This window comes from Nyctereutes procyonoides, unplaced genomic scaffold (genome assembly GCF_905146905.1).
Source record: "Nyctereutes procyonoides isolate TBG_1078 unplaced genomic scaffold, NYPRO_anot_genome, whole genome shotgun sequence".
Classification (NCBI taxonomy): Eukaryota; Metazoa; Chordata; class Mammalia; order Carnivora; family Canidae; genus Nyctereutes; species Nyctereutes procyonoides.
Window position 1 is genome coordinate 8,293,807 of NW_026575155.1, and position 14,807 is coordinate 8,308,613.

A 14,807-nucleotide genomic window follows, 5' to 3' on the forward strand; every position below is an offset into this window, starting at 1 on the left:
GAGGGTTTCTGATGGTTGTTTCTGATGGTCATCATTTTTTTTTTTTTTTTGCTGCATCAATGGCTTCTGGCCTGCAAAATCTAAGTAATAGGTCCCAAAGATCTTCTAATTTGTGTTAAGTCCCATGTTCACTTCATCCATACATCCCAGAAACCAGTGCAACAGGAGTCAACAAAGCAGAACAGACCTTTTTTTTTATTTTTAAAGATTTTATTTATTTATTTATTCAAGAGGGGGGGGGCAGAGACACAGGCAGAGGGAGAAGCAGGCTCCATGCAGGGAGCCCGATGTGGGACTCGATCCTGTGTCTCCAGGATCACACCCCGGGCTGAAGGCGGTGCGAAACTGCTGGGCCATCAGGGCTGCCCCAGAACAGACTTTTTTAGCCCTGGGTCACTGTTAGGGGATGAATTGTATCCCCCCAAATTCATGTGTTGAAGTCCAAATCCCCAACACCTCCAAATATGATCTTATTTGGAAATAGGATCTTTGTAGATGTAATTATTTAAGATGAAGTTGTATTGGAATAGGGTAGGCCCCCAATCCAATGGGACTGGTGTCCTTATAAAAAAAGGAAATTTGGGCACAGAGACCCACAAAGGGAGAATGTCATGTGAGGACTGCAGTTATGCTGCTGCAAACCAAGGAACTACCAGAAGCTGGGGAGAGAACAGATCTTTCCCTAGAGTTCCCAGAGGGAATGTGCCCTGCTGACACCTTGATCTTGGAATTCTGGCCTCCTGGACAGTGAGAGAATAAATTTCTGTTGTCCTAAGTCACTTGGGTTATAGTATTTTGTGACAGCAGTCCCAGGAATCTGATAGAATCCCCAACAGAATATACCCTCCTTTCTGATGAATTCCCCAATGATTCCCCTCTAGCCAATGAAAACACTGTTTTCTGGAAAACACTGATGTGTTTCCCATGATGTTCACCCTCAGGTGCCCTGTCCTCACATCCACCACATCCACAAGGATAGGGATTTGTGTCCATTTGTTGACAATGAGATGATCTCTTCAGTGACAGAATGATGGAAATCTGTAGGAATAATAGACACAGATAGATATCTGGGATTTCAGGAGGTGAGGCTCAGCAAGTAGGAAAAAGAGAACACTTCACGGTTAATCTGACACCATCAGAACTGAATATCTTTTTTTTAAATTTTTATTTATTTATGATAGACACAGAGAGAGAGAGGCAGAGACATAGGCAGAGGGAGAAGCAGGCTCCATGCATCAGGAGCCCAACGTGGGATTCGATCCCTGGTCTCCAGGATCGTGCCCTGGGCCAAAGGCAGGCGCTAAACCACTGCGCCACCCAGGGATCCCAGAACTGAATATCTTCATGAATCTTTAGGCACCAAACAACACAGCAGCAGAACACACAAAGCCCAAACTGTGAGCAATACAAGGAAAAGTCCATCGAAGTAGAGACCAAATTCATAACAGTGGATCCCAAGGACTATCTGGGATACATTGGCGGGCAGGACTGTGTGGAACCACTGTTTTGAGCCCAATATTTTCATGAACTTTCCTGTTGTGAAGTTGAAGTGCAGTTTGGGGTAGCCTGACTGACTGTAGGAAGAATACATCAGAACTTGAGAAAGAGAATATATCACACGCCTCAAAAGAGTGGATTGTCTGACCTAATAGTCTACATTAGTAGGTTTTTCCTTTGCTGATTATTTCCTCTTGATTTTCAGATCGTGGCCAAGAGATACAGAGATTTTGAATTTCCTTCTGAAATGACTGGCATCTGGAGATACTTGAACAATGCTTATGCTAGGGATGAATTCACGAATACATGTCCAGCTGACCAGGAGATTGAACATGCATATTCAGATGTTGCAAAAAGAATGATGTGAAGCCAGAGTGGTTTCTGTCTTATGTCTCGGCTGTATGAGCTAGGCTATGACAAAGGTGTGTCCTTTGTGAGTGTGTCCTTTATATTCCGCCCAAGAACCATAATGCCCATATTTTAAAAATACCGTATCATAGATCCACTCAACACCAAATGGTACCTGGCCTTGTGATTTGTCAACTCACTTGTGTATCTGAATAACACCAGTATCTATTGTGACACACGCCAGTGGTCCAGTTGACTTCTTAATTTACTTCTTTGGCATTCACAGACCCTATAATCTGTGATATTAGGGCATGTGTTTTGCAGTTTTAAGTTCCAAAGCGAATTAGACTTGGGTTCACGTCCTCCTTCAATTTTTAAAAAATTCGTCTGTCTCTGGGAGTTTTCGTAATCATCATATACAGCTTATTTTTCTCCTCTAAAAGAGTAGCTTAAGTTTTTTTCGGAATGAAAATACTGTTTCTGTAGTCACAAGATGATACATGCGTATTTCAATATTTTACAATGATGTCAGAGTTTAAGGAAACCACCTAAAATTTCACTTCACCTAGATAATTGCTGATAACTTATTGGTGGACATCTTCCTGAGTCTCTCGACAGACGTTCACACTGCGCACAACTCCTCCATTCCTATGAAATAGGTCAGGGGACCTGTTGGTGATGCCTTGATGATCATCTGTAGAGGACCTAAAACAGAAAAAAAAAAAAGAAAAGATTCAGCACTGCTGAGTTAGAGAATGCTTGCCATCAGGTTTCACAGGTGAAGAACTGGAGTCCACACACCTGTAAGGACGCACAGGGCCCATAGAGACCAGGAGCTATGGGAGGTCCCCGCTCTGCCTTTACCACATTGGTGATGCCAGCTGCCTCTGGCTCAAGGGCAGGCAGCAGAGGAAAGTGCGCCTGGTATTTTGTTGCAGCTTCCTTTTGGAAGCCTTCTCTCACTCCTTCCCCTCTCTTGAGACCTGAAGATGCTCAACATGAGCTGCAAATTGGAGAATCCTGCCCTGTGGTGAAATGTGAGCCAAGTGCTCAGACCCAGCACTGCACTTCTACAGCGGTGATGTGGTGTGGGGCTGGCCTGGTTCTTGCTGCTTCTTTGCCTTTTACCCTGTCACCCTGAGATCAGGCAGGGAAAGTCCAGGGAGACTGAATTCGTGATGACTACTCTTGGGTAGTTCTGGTAACCAGTCAAGTTGGGGAGGAAGTAGAAAACCATTGGCTCAAAGAGTTTTCTGGTTTATCTGTGGCTTCCCCACCACCTTGCCCTACAGCCAACCTCTCATCTGTAGGGTGTGTGGGCTGGATTGCTGGGCTCCAACCGAAGGCATGGGAGACAGTGCGGAAGGCTGTGTAGATACTCATCAAGACCTCTCTGGGTCTGAGCATTCTTGAGCAGGCTGCGTTCCTTTGACATTTACGTACATCTTATAGAAACCCTCTTGTCCAGTTGGTTGTAGCATGCGGTTGATGCTAAAAGCTCATTTTTAAAAAGATATGCATTTCCTGTATGGGTGATTTATTGGAAAAGAGTAAGATGTGGGGCACCTGGGTGGCTCAATCAGTTGAGTGTCTGACTCTTGTTTTTGGTTCAGGTCACATGATTTCAGTGTCTTGAGATGGAGCCCCACATTGGGCTCTGCACCCAGCATGGAGTCTGCTTGAGATTCTCTCTCCTTCTCCCTCTCCCCCTCATGCTTGTGCTCTCTCTCTTTAAAATAAGTACTTTTTTTTTTAAAGGAATAAAATGCGTTAACAGCAACTCTTGTGGGATTTAGTGAGAAATGTCCAGTGAGATTAACAAAATCCATAATCTGGTGGCTACTTTGTATTCCCTCTTACTGGATGCTACAGTGTCATGCAGGGGCTGCCACTGGGCAGTGGGCTTTCTTTGTTAACCCTACATTTTTGGAGGTTGTATCTAGCATTCACCATCATGCATGTTTCACTTCTGTTTTGAAGTCAGATTTTCAAGTCTAGCTTTATAATGGTACGTCTAAATGTGGCAAATGAATAGGCTACCACTTGTTACTAATGCAAACTCTGTGTTTTTAGATATTAAGATGATGTATATAAAGTCTGTGTGGGGATCCCTGTGTGGCGCAGCGGTTTGGCGCCTGCCTTTGGCCCAGGGCGCGATCTTGGAGACCTGGGATCGAATCCCACGTCGGGCTCCCGGTGCATGGAGCCTGCTTCTCCCTCTGCCGATGTCTCTGCCTCTCTCTCTCTCTGTGTGACTATCATAAAAAAAAAAAGAAAAAAAAATAAAGTCTGTGTGCCTTAAAAATTAAACACATAAAAATGTTTACATGAAACCCAGGTCTTTCATTTTTTTCCCACTTTGCATTCTCTACTTAGATTTAAAGAAAGAAAAAGAACAGAAATGGCTTTCTTTAAAACAATGAGAGCAATGTCCGACCAGAGATTATTGGTAATTGAATTGGAAATAATCTGTATTTGAATTGTGAGCCACAAAGACATTTTAACAGAGACTTAAAGAGGTCTGAAAAGACCTGTTCTTGTGACCTGTCCTTGTCCAGGTGGCTACAGTAGAGGTCCTCAGACTGTCCCAGTTTTCAGTGTGGTTGTAGGAACATGGGTAGTCCCTGGCCAGCCCCACCTTGGCATCCCACCCCTACATCCTATTCATGGGTCCCTAAAAGGCTATTCCTTTGGGGAAGGGGAGAAATATTCCAGAGCTGTTCGCTGGCTTAAAGTCTTTATTTCTGTGTGGATTTGAAACAAAATGTGTTTGTTCTTCAAAACATATGTATAGAATGCAAATACGGACACTCAGTGAATGAATCTTCGCTTCGAGGCTTTGAAAGAGAAGCTTTCTCCAGGTGGAGAGGATCCAGTCTCACTTCTGCTTGCCCAAGAGGCCCTATAATTAGAAAAAAAAATCAGCTTTTCTTCTGGACACAGAGTTTCCATGTATAAGCTAGAAAGGATATGGGAGTGTCACAAAATTATACTTTCTGGTTACTGCCCCGTGATTGGGGATGGAAGGAGGGAATTCAGTCCAGGAAAGGAATTCTGGAGACCGGACGTGTCAACAGATAATTTCTGATCTACAGGTCCATCCCCATCTGAATGTATACCCAAGCCACCCGGACAGACCATCAGATAGACATGCATGCTCATGGCTGTACACACAGACACACAGTCACACACAACCGTGTTCACATACAACACCGTCACAAAGTGTGCTCTCACACACACATAACACAATATACTCACACATAAGCACACACATACATACACGTGTGTACCCCCCCCAACACACACAGTGAGTGAGGTCAGTGTTCCTTTTCATGTGTCCTCCAGGCAGTGACCATAACATCTCTTAGCAATGTCCCACGTATGCCTCATCCCCGCCTCCAGTGGTTCATGATGAGGCTTTGGAATAATGTTTAAAAGAATGTCTTTTTTTTTAAATAAGAAAAATCTAACATTATTTTATAGTTAAGAGAGCCAAGAGGTGTATCATCCTAAGAATATGTAATTCACAGGACCCTGGATACCTAAGATGCAGAAATTGGGATACCTTTGTTTGCATTACAAAATAATTTCTTTCCATACATTGCTCTAATTCTGAGTTTTTCTGTATGGCCAGTTTCCTTTCAGACATTAACATCTAGGGTTCAGGGACACCTGGGCGGCTCAGCGGTTGAGCACCTGCCTTTGGCCCAGGGCGCGATCCTAGAGTTCCGGGATCGAGTCCTGCATAGGGCTCCCTGCATGGAGCCTGCTTCTCCCTCTGCCTGTGTCTCTGCCTCTTTCTTTCTCTGTGTCTCTCATGAATAAATAAATAAAATCTTAAAACAAACAAACAAACAAACATTTTGGTTTCATGTGTTACCACATTTCAGGGCATGACCACTTCATAAGACAAGGGGCATGTGTGTGGCCCCTGCTCACAGAGGGACCTGACCTACTCAGGGAGACCCTGCTGTCACCTGCCTAGTGTCCTCAGGGACCCAATGCAGTACCTGCTTGCCATTGCAGCCTGTGCTCTGACAATGTCTCTGTCCCCATTACGGAAGGTTTTGCCCGAAGTCTCTGATGCCCCTTGCCCTAAAGAAGGCCAATGAGTCAAGGGGCAAGCCCAGACCTGCTGTTTTTGGGTCAGGTCACAATCCAGGGGAAATTGTGTTGAAAAGCAGGGAGGTGCAGATTTAGGGGCAAAAGGAATCTGTTTAGGAAGTAAGGAAGTAAGGCCTGGGATTGGGCACCCCCCCCCGAACCTCCTGTTCATTCTTTCCCTTTCAGGGACTACTGTTAATAGTGTCCTACCCCATGCCTCTCCTGCAGCTCCTAAGCATTTCAGTGGTCTTAACAACCCTCTGGAAAAAAGGCCAGTTGTTGTTTTTTTTTTATAAAGATTTTATTTATTTATTCATGAGGGACACACAGAGAGAGAAGCAGAGACATAGGCAGAGGGAGAGGCAGGCTCCCTGCGGGAAGCCCAATGCGGGACTCGATCCTGGGTCTCCAGGATCATGCCCTGAGCCAAAGGCAGGTGCTCAACCGCTGAGCCACCCACGTGTCCAGAGAGGCCAGTTTCTTGATGACACTCCATCCCCATTTCTTTCAGCTCCCCCACTTCTGTAATGGATTCTCTGCTGTACTCCTGGGTGAATGGGCAAGGACAGTGGCCCATCAGTGACTAGCCAGGGGCGACCCACGAGTCAGCTGACCTGCTGGGCTCTGTCCCCTGCAAAGCTGCCTTTCCAGGTGGCTAGTGCTTGTGAACCTGTCAGGCCCCTCTCTAAAGCTCCAACCTTCTCCTACATACGTCACCTGTACCTCATAGAGTCTTGGGAAGCCGTTACATCTTGCAGATCCCCTTAGGGTCCAAGATAATCATACCAGGAAGAGGGTATGGCCATTGCTCAGAACATTCCTTGGTTTTGTAAAAGGGTGTTCAAATAACATCAAGGTTTTTGTTTGTTTGCTTGCTATTTTCCCTTATCTGGCATTAAGTGCCAACAAGTTAAACCTGTAACTAGCTTCTCCCCTCTGAGGACCTTCGAAGCAGTGTGTTGTTTAAAAAAAAAAAAAAACAAACCCAAAATCATATAACAGCAAGATACTGGGTTCTATATCTGCCTCTGACACATCTGAATAATCATTTAATCTCTCTGGGTCTTGCTGTTCTCTGGAGTATGGGAACACTATCCCAGGGTCAAATAGAAATCGGTGTCTTTAGAAGTTCTCTGTGAAAGCTGTAATGCAGCTGGCTGCTTACACATTATTTTTTCCTGGATTTTGCTCTTTTTATATGGGTCATATCAGAATGGACAGGTTTACAGGACCTTGAACTTTTCTCTGGAAGTGGAAGGCAATAATGCCCTGACCTCCTGTGTCCCTGCAATGAAACACCACCTGTGGGATGGTGGCCCCTAACTGCTCAGCTGTCCCCTCCTGGTCAGTCACTGTGGGCGGGTCTGGTTGTCATGCATCCTGTGAACTGACAGGCTCCACGGCGGACTGATGGCTCCATGGGGACCCCTCCCATCTGGCTTGGAGACACAGTTTTCAGTTGTGTGACATGTACTTGAGGCTCTGAGACGTGGAAAAGCAAATAAATCGATGTGAGTGGTATTCAAGCCAGGCCCAGCAGCCCTCCTCCCCACTACGCAGGGCTTCCTTCCATCCCCTGAATCCCACCTTCCACAAGAATTGGGCTCCAGGCAGGTACCAGTTGGGTTGATACCCCTCCCACCTCCTCCTCTAGGCCTGATGCCAATTCAGCTTCAGGACTTCATACCCAGTCCAGCCTTCTTGGTGTCATTCAAGATCAGCCTACTTGTCAAAGGGTGGCTTTACGGGGTCAGAGAAGCAGAGCATAAAATGTTCCTGCTGGTAGCAGCCCAGCTTCCAGAAGGTCCACACCCAAGTCAGGCTGTATTTTCTGATGTGCTGCAGGATGTCCATGGTGGGGCTTTGGCCCTCTCCTGTGGCTTTCTGTCCCACCACCGGAAGTCCTGGCAAGGACAAGAAGCTCCTGGCCAAGCCTACCTCGAACACAGCTCAGCCACTTCCTGTTTGTGAAACCACATGGGGGTGGGGTGGGCACTGCCTTGAGGCCTTCTGCAGCTAAGAGCCCTTGGGCCACTTCTTGGCCCCTTCCTCTCCAAGCCCATGAGCCAGGCGTTCCCCCCTAGAGTTCAACCCACTGATGCCTTGGAGATGCATGAGGGTTTCCTGCAAGGGGCAAGTTCCTGGATCCTAAGAAACTGGGAGTAACTGAGATTTCTCCTTCCCTTTCTCACCAGCCTTGGCTCTTGGGCCCAGCCACCTCCCTGAGCCACGCTGTGCTCTGCTCACAGCCCGGAGCCTGGAGGAAGGTGGTTGTGGCTGGTGGGCAGGCACTGCCTCTCCTCCATCCTGTGCCTGTGTCCCCACAAACCTCCTTTTGTCCACTCGCCTGCCCCTGCGGGTGGAGGAGCTGCTCGCTGTGGGGTCAGAGGATGGGGGAAGAGGGTCCTGCTCTTGTGAGGTCGATGCTGGATGTCTCCAGGCCAGGGGCGGAGTCTGACAACCTACTTAATTCTTCCCCTTCTTAATTCAGTGGTCAAGCAATCAATAATTCCATCCATGGATTTCAGTGTAGAATGAGATAAAAAAGCAGCCAGATGTCTGGACACGGGGTCCTGCTGACTGGTCCCAGTCCCCAGATTGCCATGCGACCCGGAGCTCAGCTGCTGGGCTGCCTGAGAAAGCTGGTGCCAGTATTATTACCATGCGGTGCTCACCTTCTATCCTCACCTTCGACCTGACCAAAGCCCACCTCATGGCTGGCTCTTTTTTGCACCCTGGAGCACTGACTTTTCGAATGTGCAACTTCTTTAGTAAAGGAAGGACAGCCTTTCATCAAACCAGAAGGCAGCTTCCTTACAACCCCACAGAAAGTGGGCCAGGAAGATTCTGTATCTTTCTTCTCAGAAAAAGATAAAAAAAAAAAAAAAAAGCCCAAATAGAGATAGACTTCAGATTTTCGTGGAAGAGGTCTCAAAGAAAGGAGAGGGAGGAGGAGAGGAAAAAAGGGGGATGGGGAGAGATGGAGGGGCAGGAGGGGTAGGGGAGTCCCCCTGGGGTGGAGGTGACTGTGGCTTACACCACAGGTGCAAGTACTTGCTGGTGCCTGAGGGGCCTTTCCGGAAGCCCACGAAGAAGACACAAAAATCGAGTTTAGTCACAGCTACAAATTGTCTGCAGTTGAGGTTGGCAGATGGCGGGTGGTGGATGCCAGAGGTGCTGCTCGGCCTGGGAGCCCTGAGCAGTGCCGGCCGCCGGGCCTCTCCAGTCGCATCACGTACCAGAGCTTTTTTTTTTTTAATTTAAATTAAATTTTTTTTTAATTGGAGTTCAATTTGCCAACATATAGCATAACACCCTGTGCTCATCCCACCAAGCGCCCCCCTCAGTGCCCATCACCCAGTCACCCCCACCCCCCACCCACTTCCCTTTCTACCACCCCTTGTTCATTTCCCAGAGTTAGGGTCTCTCATGTTCTGTCTCCTTTTCTGACAATTCCCACTCATTTTCTCTCCTTTCCCCTTTATTCCCTTTCACTATTTTTTATATTCCCCAAATGAATGAGACCATATAATGTTTGTCCTTCTCCGATTGACTTATTTCACTCAGCATAATACCCTCCAGGTCCATCCACATCGAAGCAAATGGTGGGTATTTGTGGTTTCTAATGGCTGAGGAATATTCCATTGTATATGTAGACCACATCTTCTTTATCCATTCATTCTGAAAGACAATATCGTTTGAAAGAAAATCTTAGGGTCATTTGGCAGTGGTTCAGGTGTTGGGAGGCCTCTGGTGCATACTTTGGTATTTTTTGCTAGCTCATTCAAGGGAAAGAAGAATTTGTTGTATTGAGTATGGTACTGGAATACACAAAGATTCAAAAGAAAGATTAAAAAGGTTGAAAAGATTCTTGCTTTTAAAAATGTATAGTTACAGTGAGAAAATGGAATGGTGGCCAGAAAGATGCCCAAGAATACACGTAATGGAAACCTAATGGGGAGTGGGCAAGGCATATACTTAAGGGTTTTTACAATGTTGCCATGGGGATGCTATCACAAATGAAGTAATAGAATTGTTAAAGCACATTTGTATAGCACTTTACAGTTTACAAAACCTACACCAGTGTATGTGGTCCCATGGGCCATGGATGTGAACTGTGACAGCAGTGAGGTGGCCGCCATCTTGCTTTGTGGTCCTAGAGAGCCTTACTTGTGTCTCTCTCACGAGTGAAGGTGTGGGCCATCATAGAGACCTTGTTCTGTCAACTTCAAGGCTTTGTGCCATTTAGAGGGAATGGGACATTCCAGTCAGGGAATTGGCAGCTTATAGATTTGGAGATAGCAACAAATAGTGGGGAGTGGGATAGGGAAGGGTTTGTTCGCTCCAACTCTTCACCCAAAAACTAAGTAGTTGGGCTAGATATCTTGACTGCATCTTAGCATCACCAGGGTAGCTTTAAAAATTATTGATGCACAAGCCACACCTCAGACCCAGTGAATCAGAATATTTGCGGTTGGGCTTTGACATTGGTGTGTTAAAAATATTCCTACGAAATGAGGTGTCTGGGTGGCTCAGTTGGTTGAGTGTCTAACTCTTGATTTTGGCTCAAGTCATGATCTCAGGATCGTGAGATAGAGTCCTGCATTGGGTTCCACGTTGAACATGGAGCCTGCTTTGGGATTCAATCTCTCTCTCCCTCCCCTCCTTCCCACTCTCTCTCTCTAAAAACAAACAAACAAACAAACAAACAAAACAACTTCCCAGGCAATTCTCTTGCGCAGCCAGGACTAACAGCCAGTGGCTAGATGTTCCTTGAACTATTTCCAGCATAAACTCTCTCATTTCTGAGTCTGGGTTATGAGTCCTGGTGGGGCTGGGTGAGGGAGAGGAGTGATGGAGAAGGTTGCACATACAATCTATCTCTACTCTTCAGGCCGTTGGCTGAGCCAGCCATGGGCATACATATAATATCAACATACTGGGTTCAAGAGTGTCCCCCCAAGTTCATGCTCACTCAGAGTCTCAGAGCGTGACCTTATTTGTAAACACAATCTTTATAGATGTAATTAGTTAAATTAAGATGAGGACTTATTGGATTAAGGTGGACCCCCAAATCCAACATGACTAGTGCCTTTATAAGAGTAGCACACCCTGAGACATACAGACACAGAGAGGAGAGGCCGTGGGAGGATGAAGGCAGAGACAGGAGTGGTGCAGCTACAAGCCAAGAGATGACAAGGCTTGTCTGCAGCCAGCAGAGGCTGGAAAAGGCAAGGAAGCGTCCTCCCTTAGAGCCTTCAGAGGGAACGTGGTTCTGCCGACACCTTGATTTCAGACTTCTGCCTCCAGGACAGTAAAAGAATTAATGTCTGTTGTTTTAAGCCCCCTACTCTGTGGGTGCTGTGTTACTGCAGACCCTGGAAACTTCACCCAGTGATGCTTGGGTCTTGGAGTGACTGAGCCATTTCATCCTTACTTAGCGCTCAGAGATTCCAGAGCTGATAGCGCACCTAGGGTGCCGCAAGTCAGCCTCTGCTTCCAGCAGAGCAAGGACAGCTTGGTGCAGACTGAGCCAGGATCTATTTGAGGGACTTGGTGATTTAACCAAAAGGCAACACTTGCGTCATTTTGTGCTAGAGGATGGGTGACCAGACAGGAAATAGTTGAGAGCCATGCATGTTGGTCTTGGCCCCTGCTGCTTCTGGCTGGGGTCTTGGGAAAGACAGCTAACCTTCCTGGGCCTCCGTTTCCTTGGCTGTCCAATGCAGGGATTGGATGATAGGTGATTCCATGTAGACTCCCACTACCGAGTTGGAAACCCTGAGCCAGTGAGGCAGTTAAACACCAGTGGTGTTGGGGAAGAGGCCCCTGGGCATAGATGAGCATCACATTTCCTGCAGCCCTTGACCCAGGTCTGGTTCTAAGTTCAGACCCTACCAGCTGCCTGCTTTGGGGATTTTTGTTAGATGTTTTACATGCTGGTAGACACATTTGCCCTATGTTGGAATCTTTCTGCAGTCTGAGACTAAACTAGCAATATCTAAACATCTGATCATGTAATATGAAGGAAGGATTAATCACCCACAATGGGTCTAATGAACTATGTTTTCTCAGAACACATTCTATATCATCAACCAGACTTTCTATAACCCCAACTTCCAGGAGAAGAGATCTCAGGAGCCTTTCTCAGTACCCCTCCCTGATTCATGCCACAGCCGGCTTTGCCTATGTGTAAAGCAAGCCCCGAATTTGGATATTCAACTTGCCAGGGAAAAGTGGGCACAGAAAACATGGTGATGGGGGAAACAATGGATAAAATGTGGTCACATTTCCTCTCTGCCATTCTAGGGCAACATGCTCATTTTCTCTGCTGCCAGCAAATTACCCCAAACTTGGCAGCTTAATGCAGCACGTGGTTACCATGTCACAGTTTCTGGATGTCAGGAGACCAGGCACGGCATGGAAAGGTTCTTTGTTCAGGGTCTCACAGCCTGAAATCAAGGTGTCAGGCAGGGCTGTGATTCTTATCCGAGGCCCGGGGTCCACTTCTAAACTCGCTGGTTGTTGGCTGAATTCAGTTCTTTGCAATCATAAGCCTGAGGCCATCTGCTTTGAGAGACTCCCCATCATGGCTCACTACATGACCCTCTCCTTCATGTGGCTGTTTGTGTCTGCCAGGCCAAGAGAAGAACGTCTCTGCTGCTTGAGATCTTTCTGACTACTAGTCCTTCTCTAAAGGGGTCCATCCCAGGATGCTCTCTTTTTGGATTCAAGTTAACTGATGAAGTCAGGCCCACACAGGATAATGTCCTTAAGTAAAGTCAACTGATCAAGGCCTCTAATGACACATGCAAACCGCCATCATCTTTGCCATATACCATAACCCAATCAGAGGAGGGATATTCCACCGTATTCACAGGTCCTGGCCCCCTTGAGGATAGGGGAATGATGCAGGGTAGGCACACTAGGGTCCGGGGATCTTGAGGACCATCTTAGGATTCTCCTGTCACTGATGAGTTGGAGAATCTGTAATGGCCATTCCAAAGGAAGTCTGACTCACCGTACAAAACCCAAGGATTGAGATCAGCTGAGATGATATTTCCAAAAGTCTTAGATGGCCTCAAGTCACACCATAGCATTAAATGTCTGATGCACATATTTTTGGCAGGCTTCCCTCAGATACTTCTGTTCCTAATCCTTAAGCTCAAACACCCATGGAGAGAGAAGGTATGATATTTCTGTGAAGTCCACTGACTTGATTTCCAGGTTCCTCTGACAAAGCAGGAGTTTGTTGACCTTCAAGTCCTGGCACCAAATGTACCTATTTACTCAAGCTTTTGCCAAAGGGTGGGGAGAGTGGGTGAGGGAAGGATTCTTTGCAGTTGGTCAATACTGTACTTTGTTATAGCTTCGCTCTGTGTTGCACAGGTGGCCAAGTGTCCCACATACAAGGCAGACAGATTTCTCCTCCTTGGCCTTCCCTGCATTCAGCTCCAGAGCCAACTGTAAAGATTAATAAGAAAGAAAGAAAGAAAGAAAGAAAGAAAGAAAGAAAGAAAGAAAGAAAGAAGAAAGAAAAGAAAGAAAAAAGAAAGAAAAGAAAGAAAGAAAGAAAGAAAGAAGGAAGGAAGGAAGGAAGAAAGAAAGAAAGAAAGAAAGAAAGAAAGAAAGAAAGAAAGAAAGAAAAAGAAGAAGAAGAAGAAGAGAAGGAAGGAAGGAAGGAAGGAAGGAAGGAAGGAAGGAAGGAAGGAAGGAAGGAAGGAAGGACATAGACTACAGTTCCTACAGTGGTAGAAAAAGCTATTCTTAGAAAGAAAAAAATATGTGTTCCTGGGTGGCCCAGTTGGTTAAGTGTCTGACTCTTGATCTCAGCTTGGGTTTGATCTCAGGGTCGTGAGTTCGAGCCCCGCATTGGGCACCATACTGAGGGTGGAGCCTCGTAAAAAAGAAAAAAAAATGAAACAAATAATCTGAAAGAAGTTGCATGGAGTTTGGAAAAACAAAACAAAAAATACCAAATTCTCTTCTATTTTCTTTTTTGAATTTCATCCCGTTGCTGTTTGTCGATGTCTGTTTGATGGTTGCACATTGCAATGCAGGCGTATTGTCTATCTTGCCCAGGGGTACTCCTGGTTTATCTGTCCAAACCAGGCAGTCTTTCAAGGGACAAGAGCTTCCAGGGGAATGGATTTTCTTTCTCTAGCTTGTATTGTGGGGTCCTTGGGAGCCCTACGGGAAGGTGAGCTCTCTGCCTAAAGAGAAATGCTGAGTGGGGGAGAGGAGGCAAAATGGAACTCTGAGCTTGTGTACAAATGAGGATCAAGGGAGTCCTCCTGGCTCAATGGTAGGTCACCAGAGCAAATGTCAAGTGGCTGGAACGTTGGTCCTCAGGCCCCGGGGTTCTTACTGCCAAGAGTGGAATTCGGTCTATGTAATCTCCAACATTGTTTTCAGCAGTAAAACGCTCCGATTCTGTTCAGCATGCAGCTCTTCACGTAGCCTGGCAGCTATGACAGGATTTCCCAGCTTTTACAAGAGACCACCTCCAAATAAATCATGGATCTCTCACACCTGGAAGAGCTGCAATGCGACTGGCTTTTAAGCTGGGATTGGCTTGTTTGTTTTCCTAGTTCTCCTTGTGAGAGATGCTAAACAGCGTAAGGTTGCTGTATTTTTTCAATTAAATTAAAATTTAAGAAGTATTTTTTACTTTTTGTGTCTCATGTTTTTCTGTTCTAAGAATAGAGGTTTTTCTTTTTCTTTCTTTCTTTTTTTTCCTCTTAGTACAACAAATACGATCAGGGCATGATTTTGTTCTCAGCAACTACCTTATCCACTCATGTTAAATGAGATAAAAGCAGTTTCCCTGGTAAGAAATGAATATGCAGTTTCAACCA

The 14,807-nt window shown here is 46.1% G+C and overlaps 1 protein-coding gene across 1 annotated transcript in view; it reads left to right on the forward strand.

The window, feature by feature from the left end:
• CLIC6 (chloride intracellular channel 6) overlaps window positions 1–4,105 on the forward strand; it is a 45,473-nt gene extending 41,368 nt beyond the window's left edge. The window contains exon 6 of the mRNA XM_055313366.1: window positions 1,703–4,105. Within this exon, the coding sequence (XP_055169341.1) occupies window positions 1,703–1,864 (162 nt within the window). The 3' untranslated portion in view covers window positions 1,865–4,105. The remainder of the gene's footprint in view (window positions 1–1,702) is intronic.
• The last annotated feature ends 10,702 nt before the right edge of the window (window positions 4,106–14,807 follow it).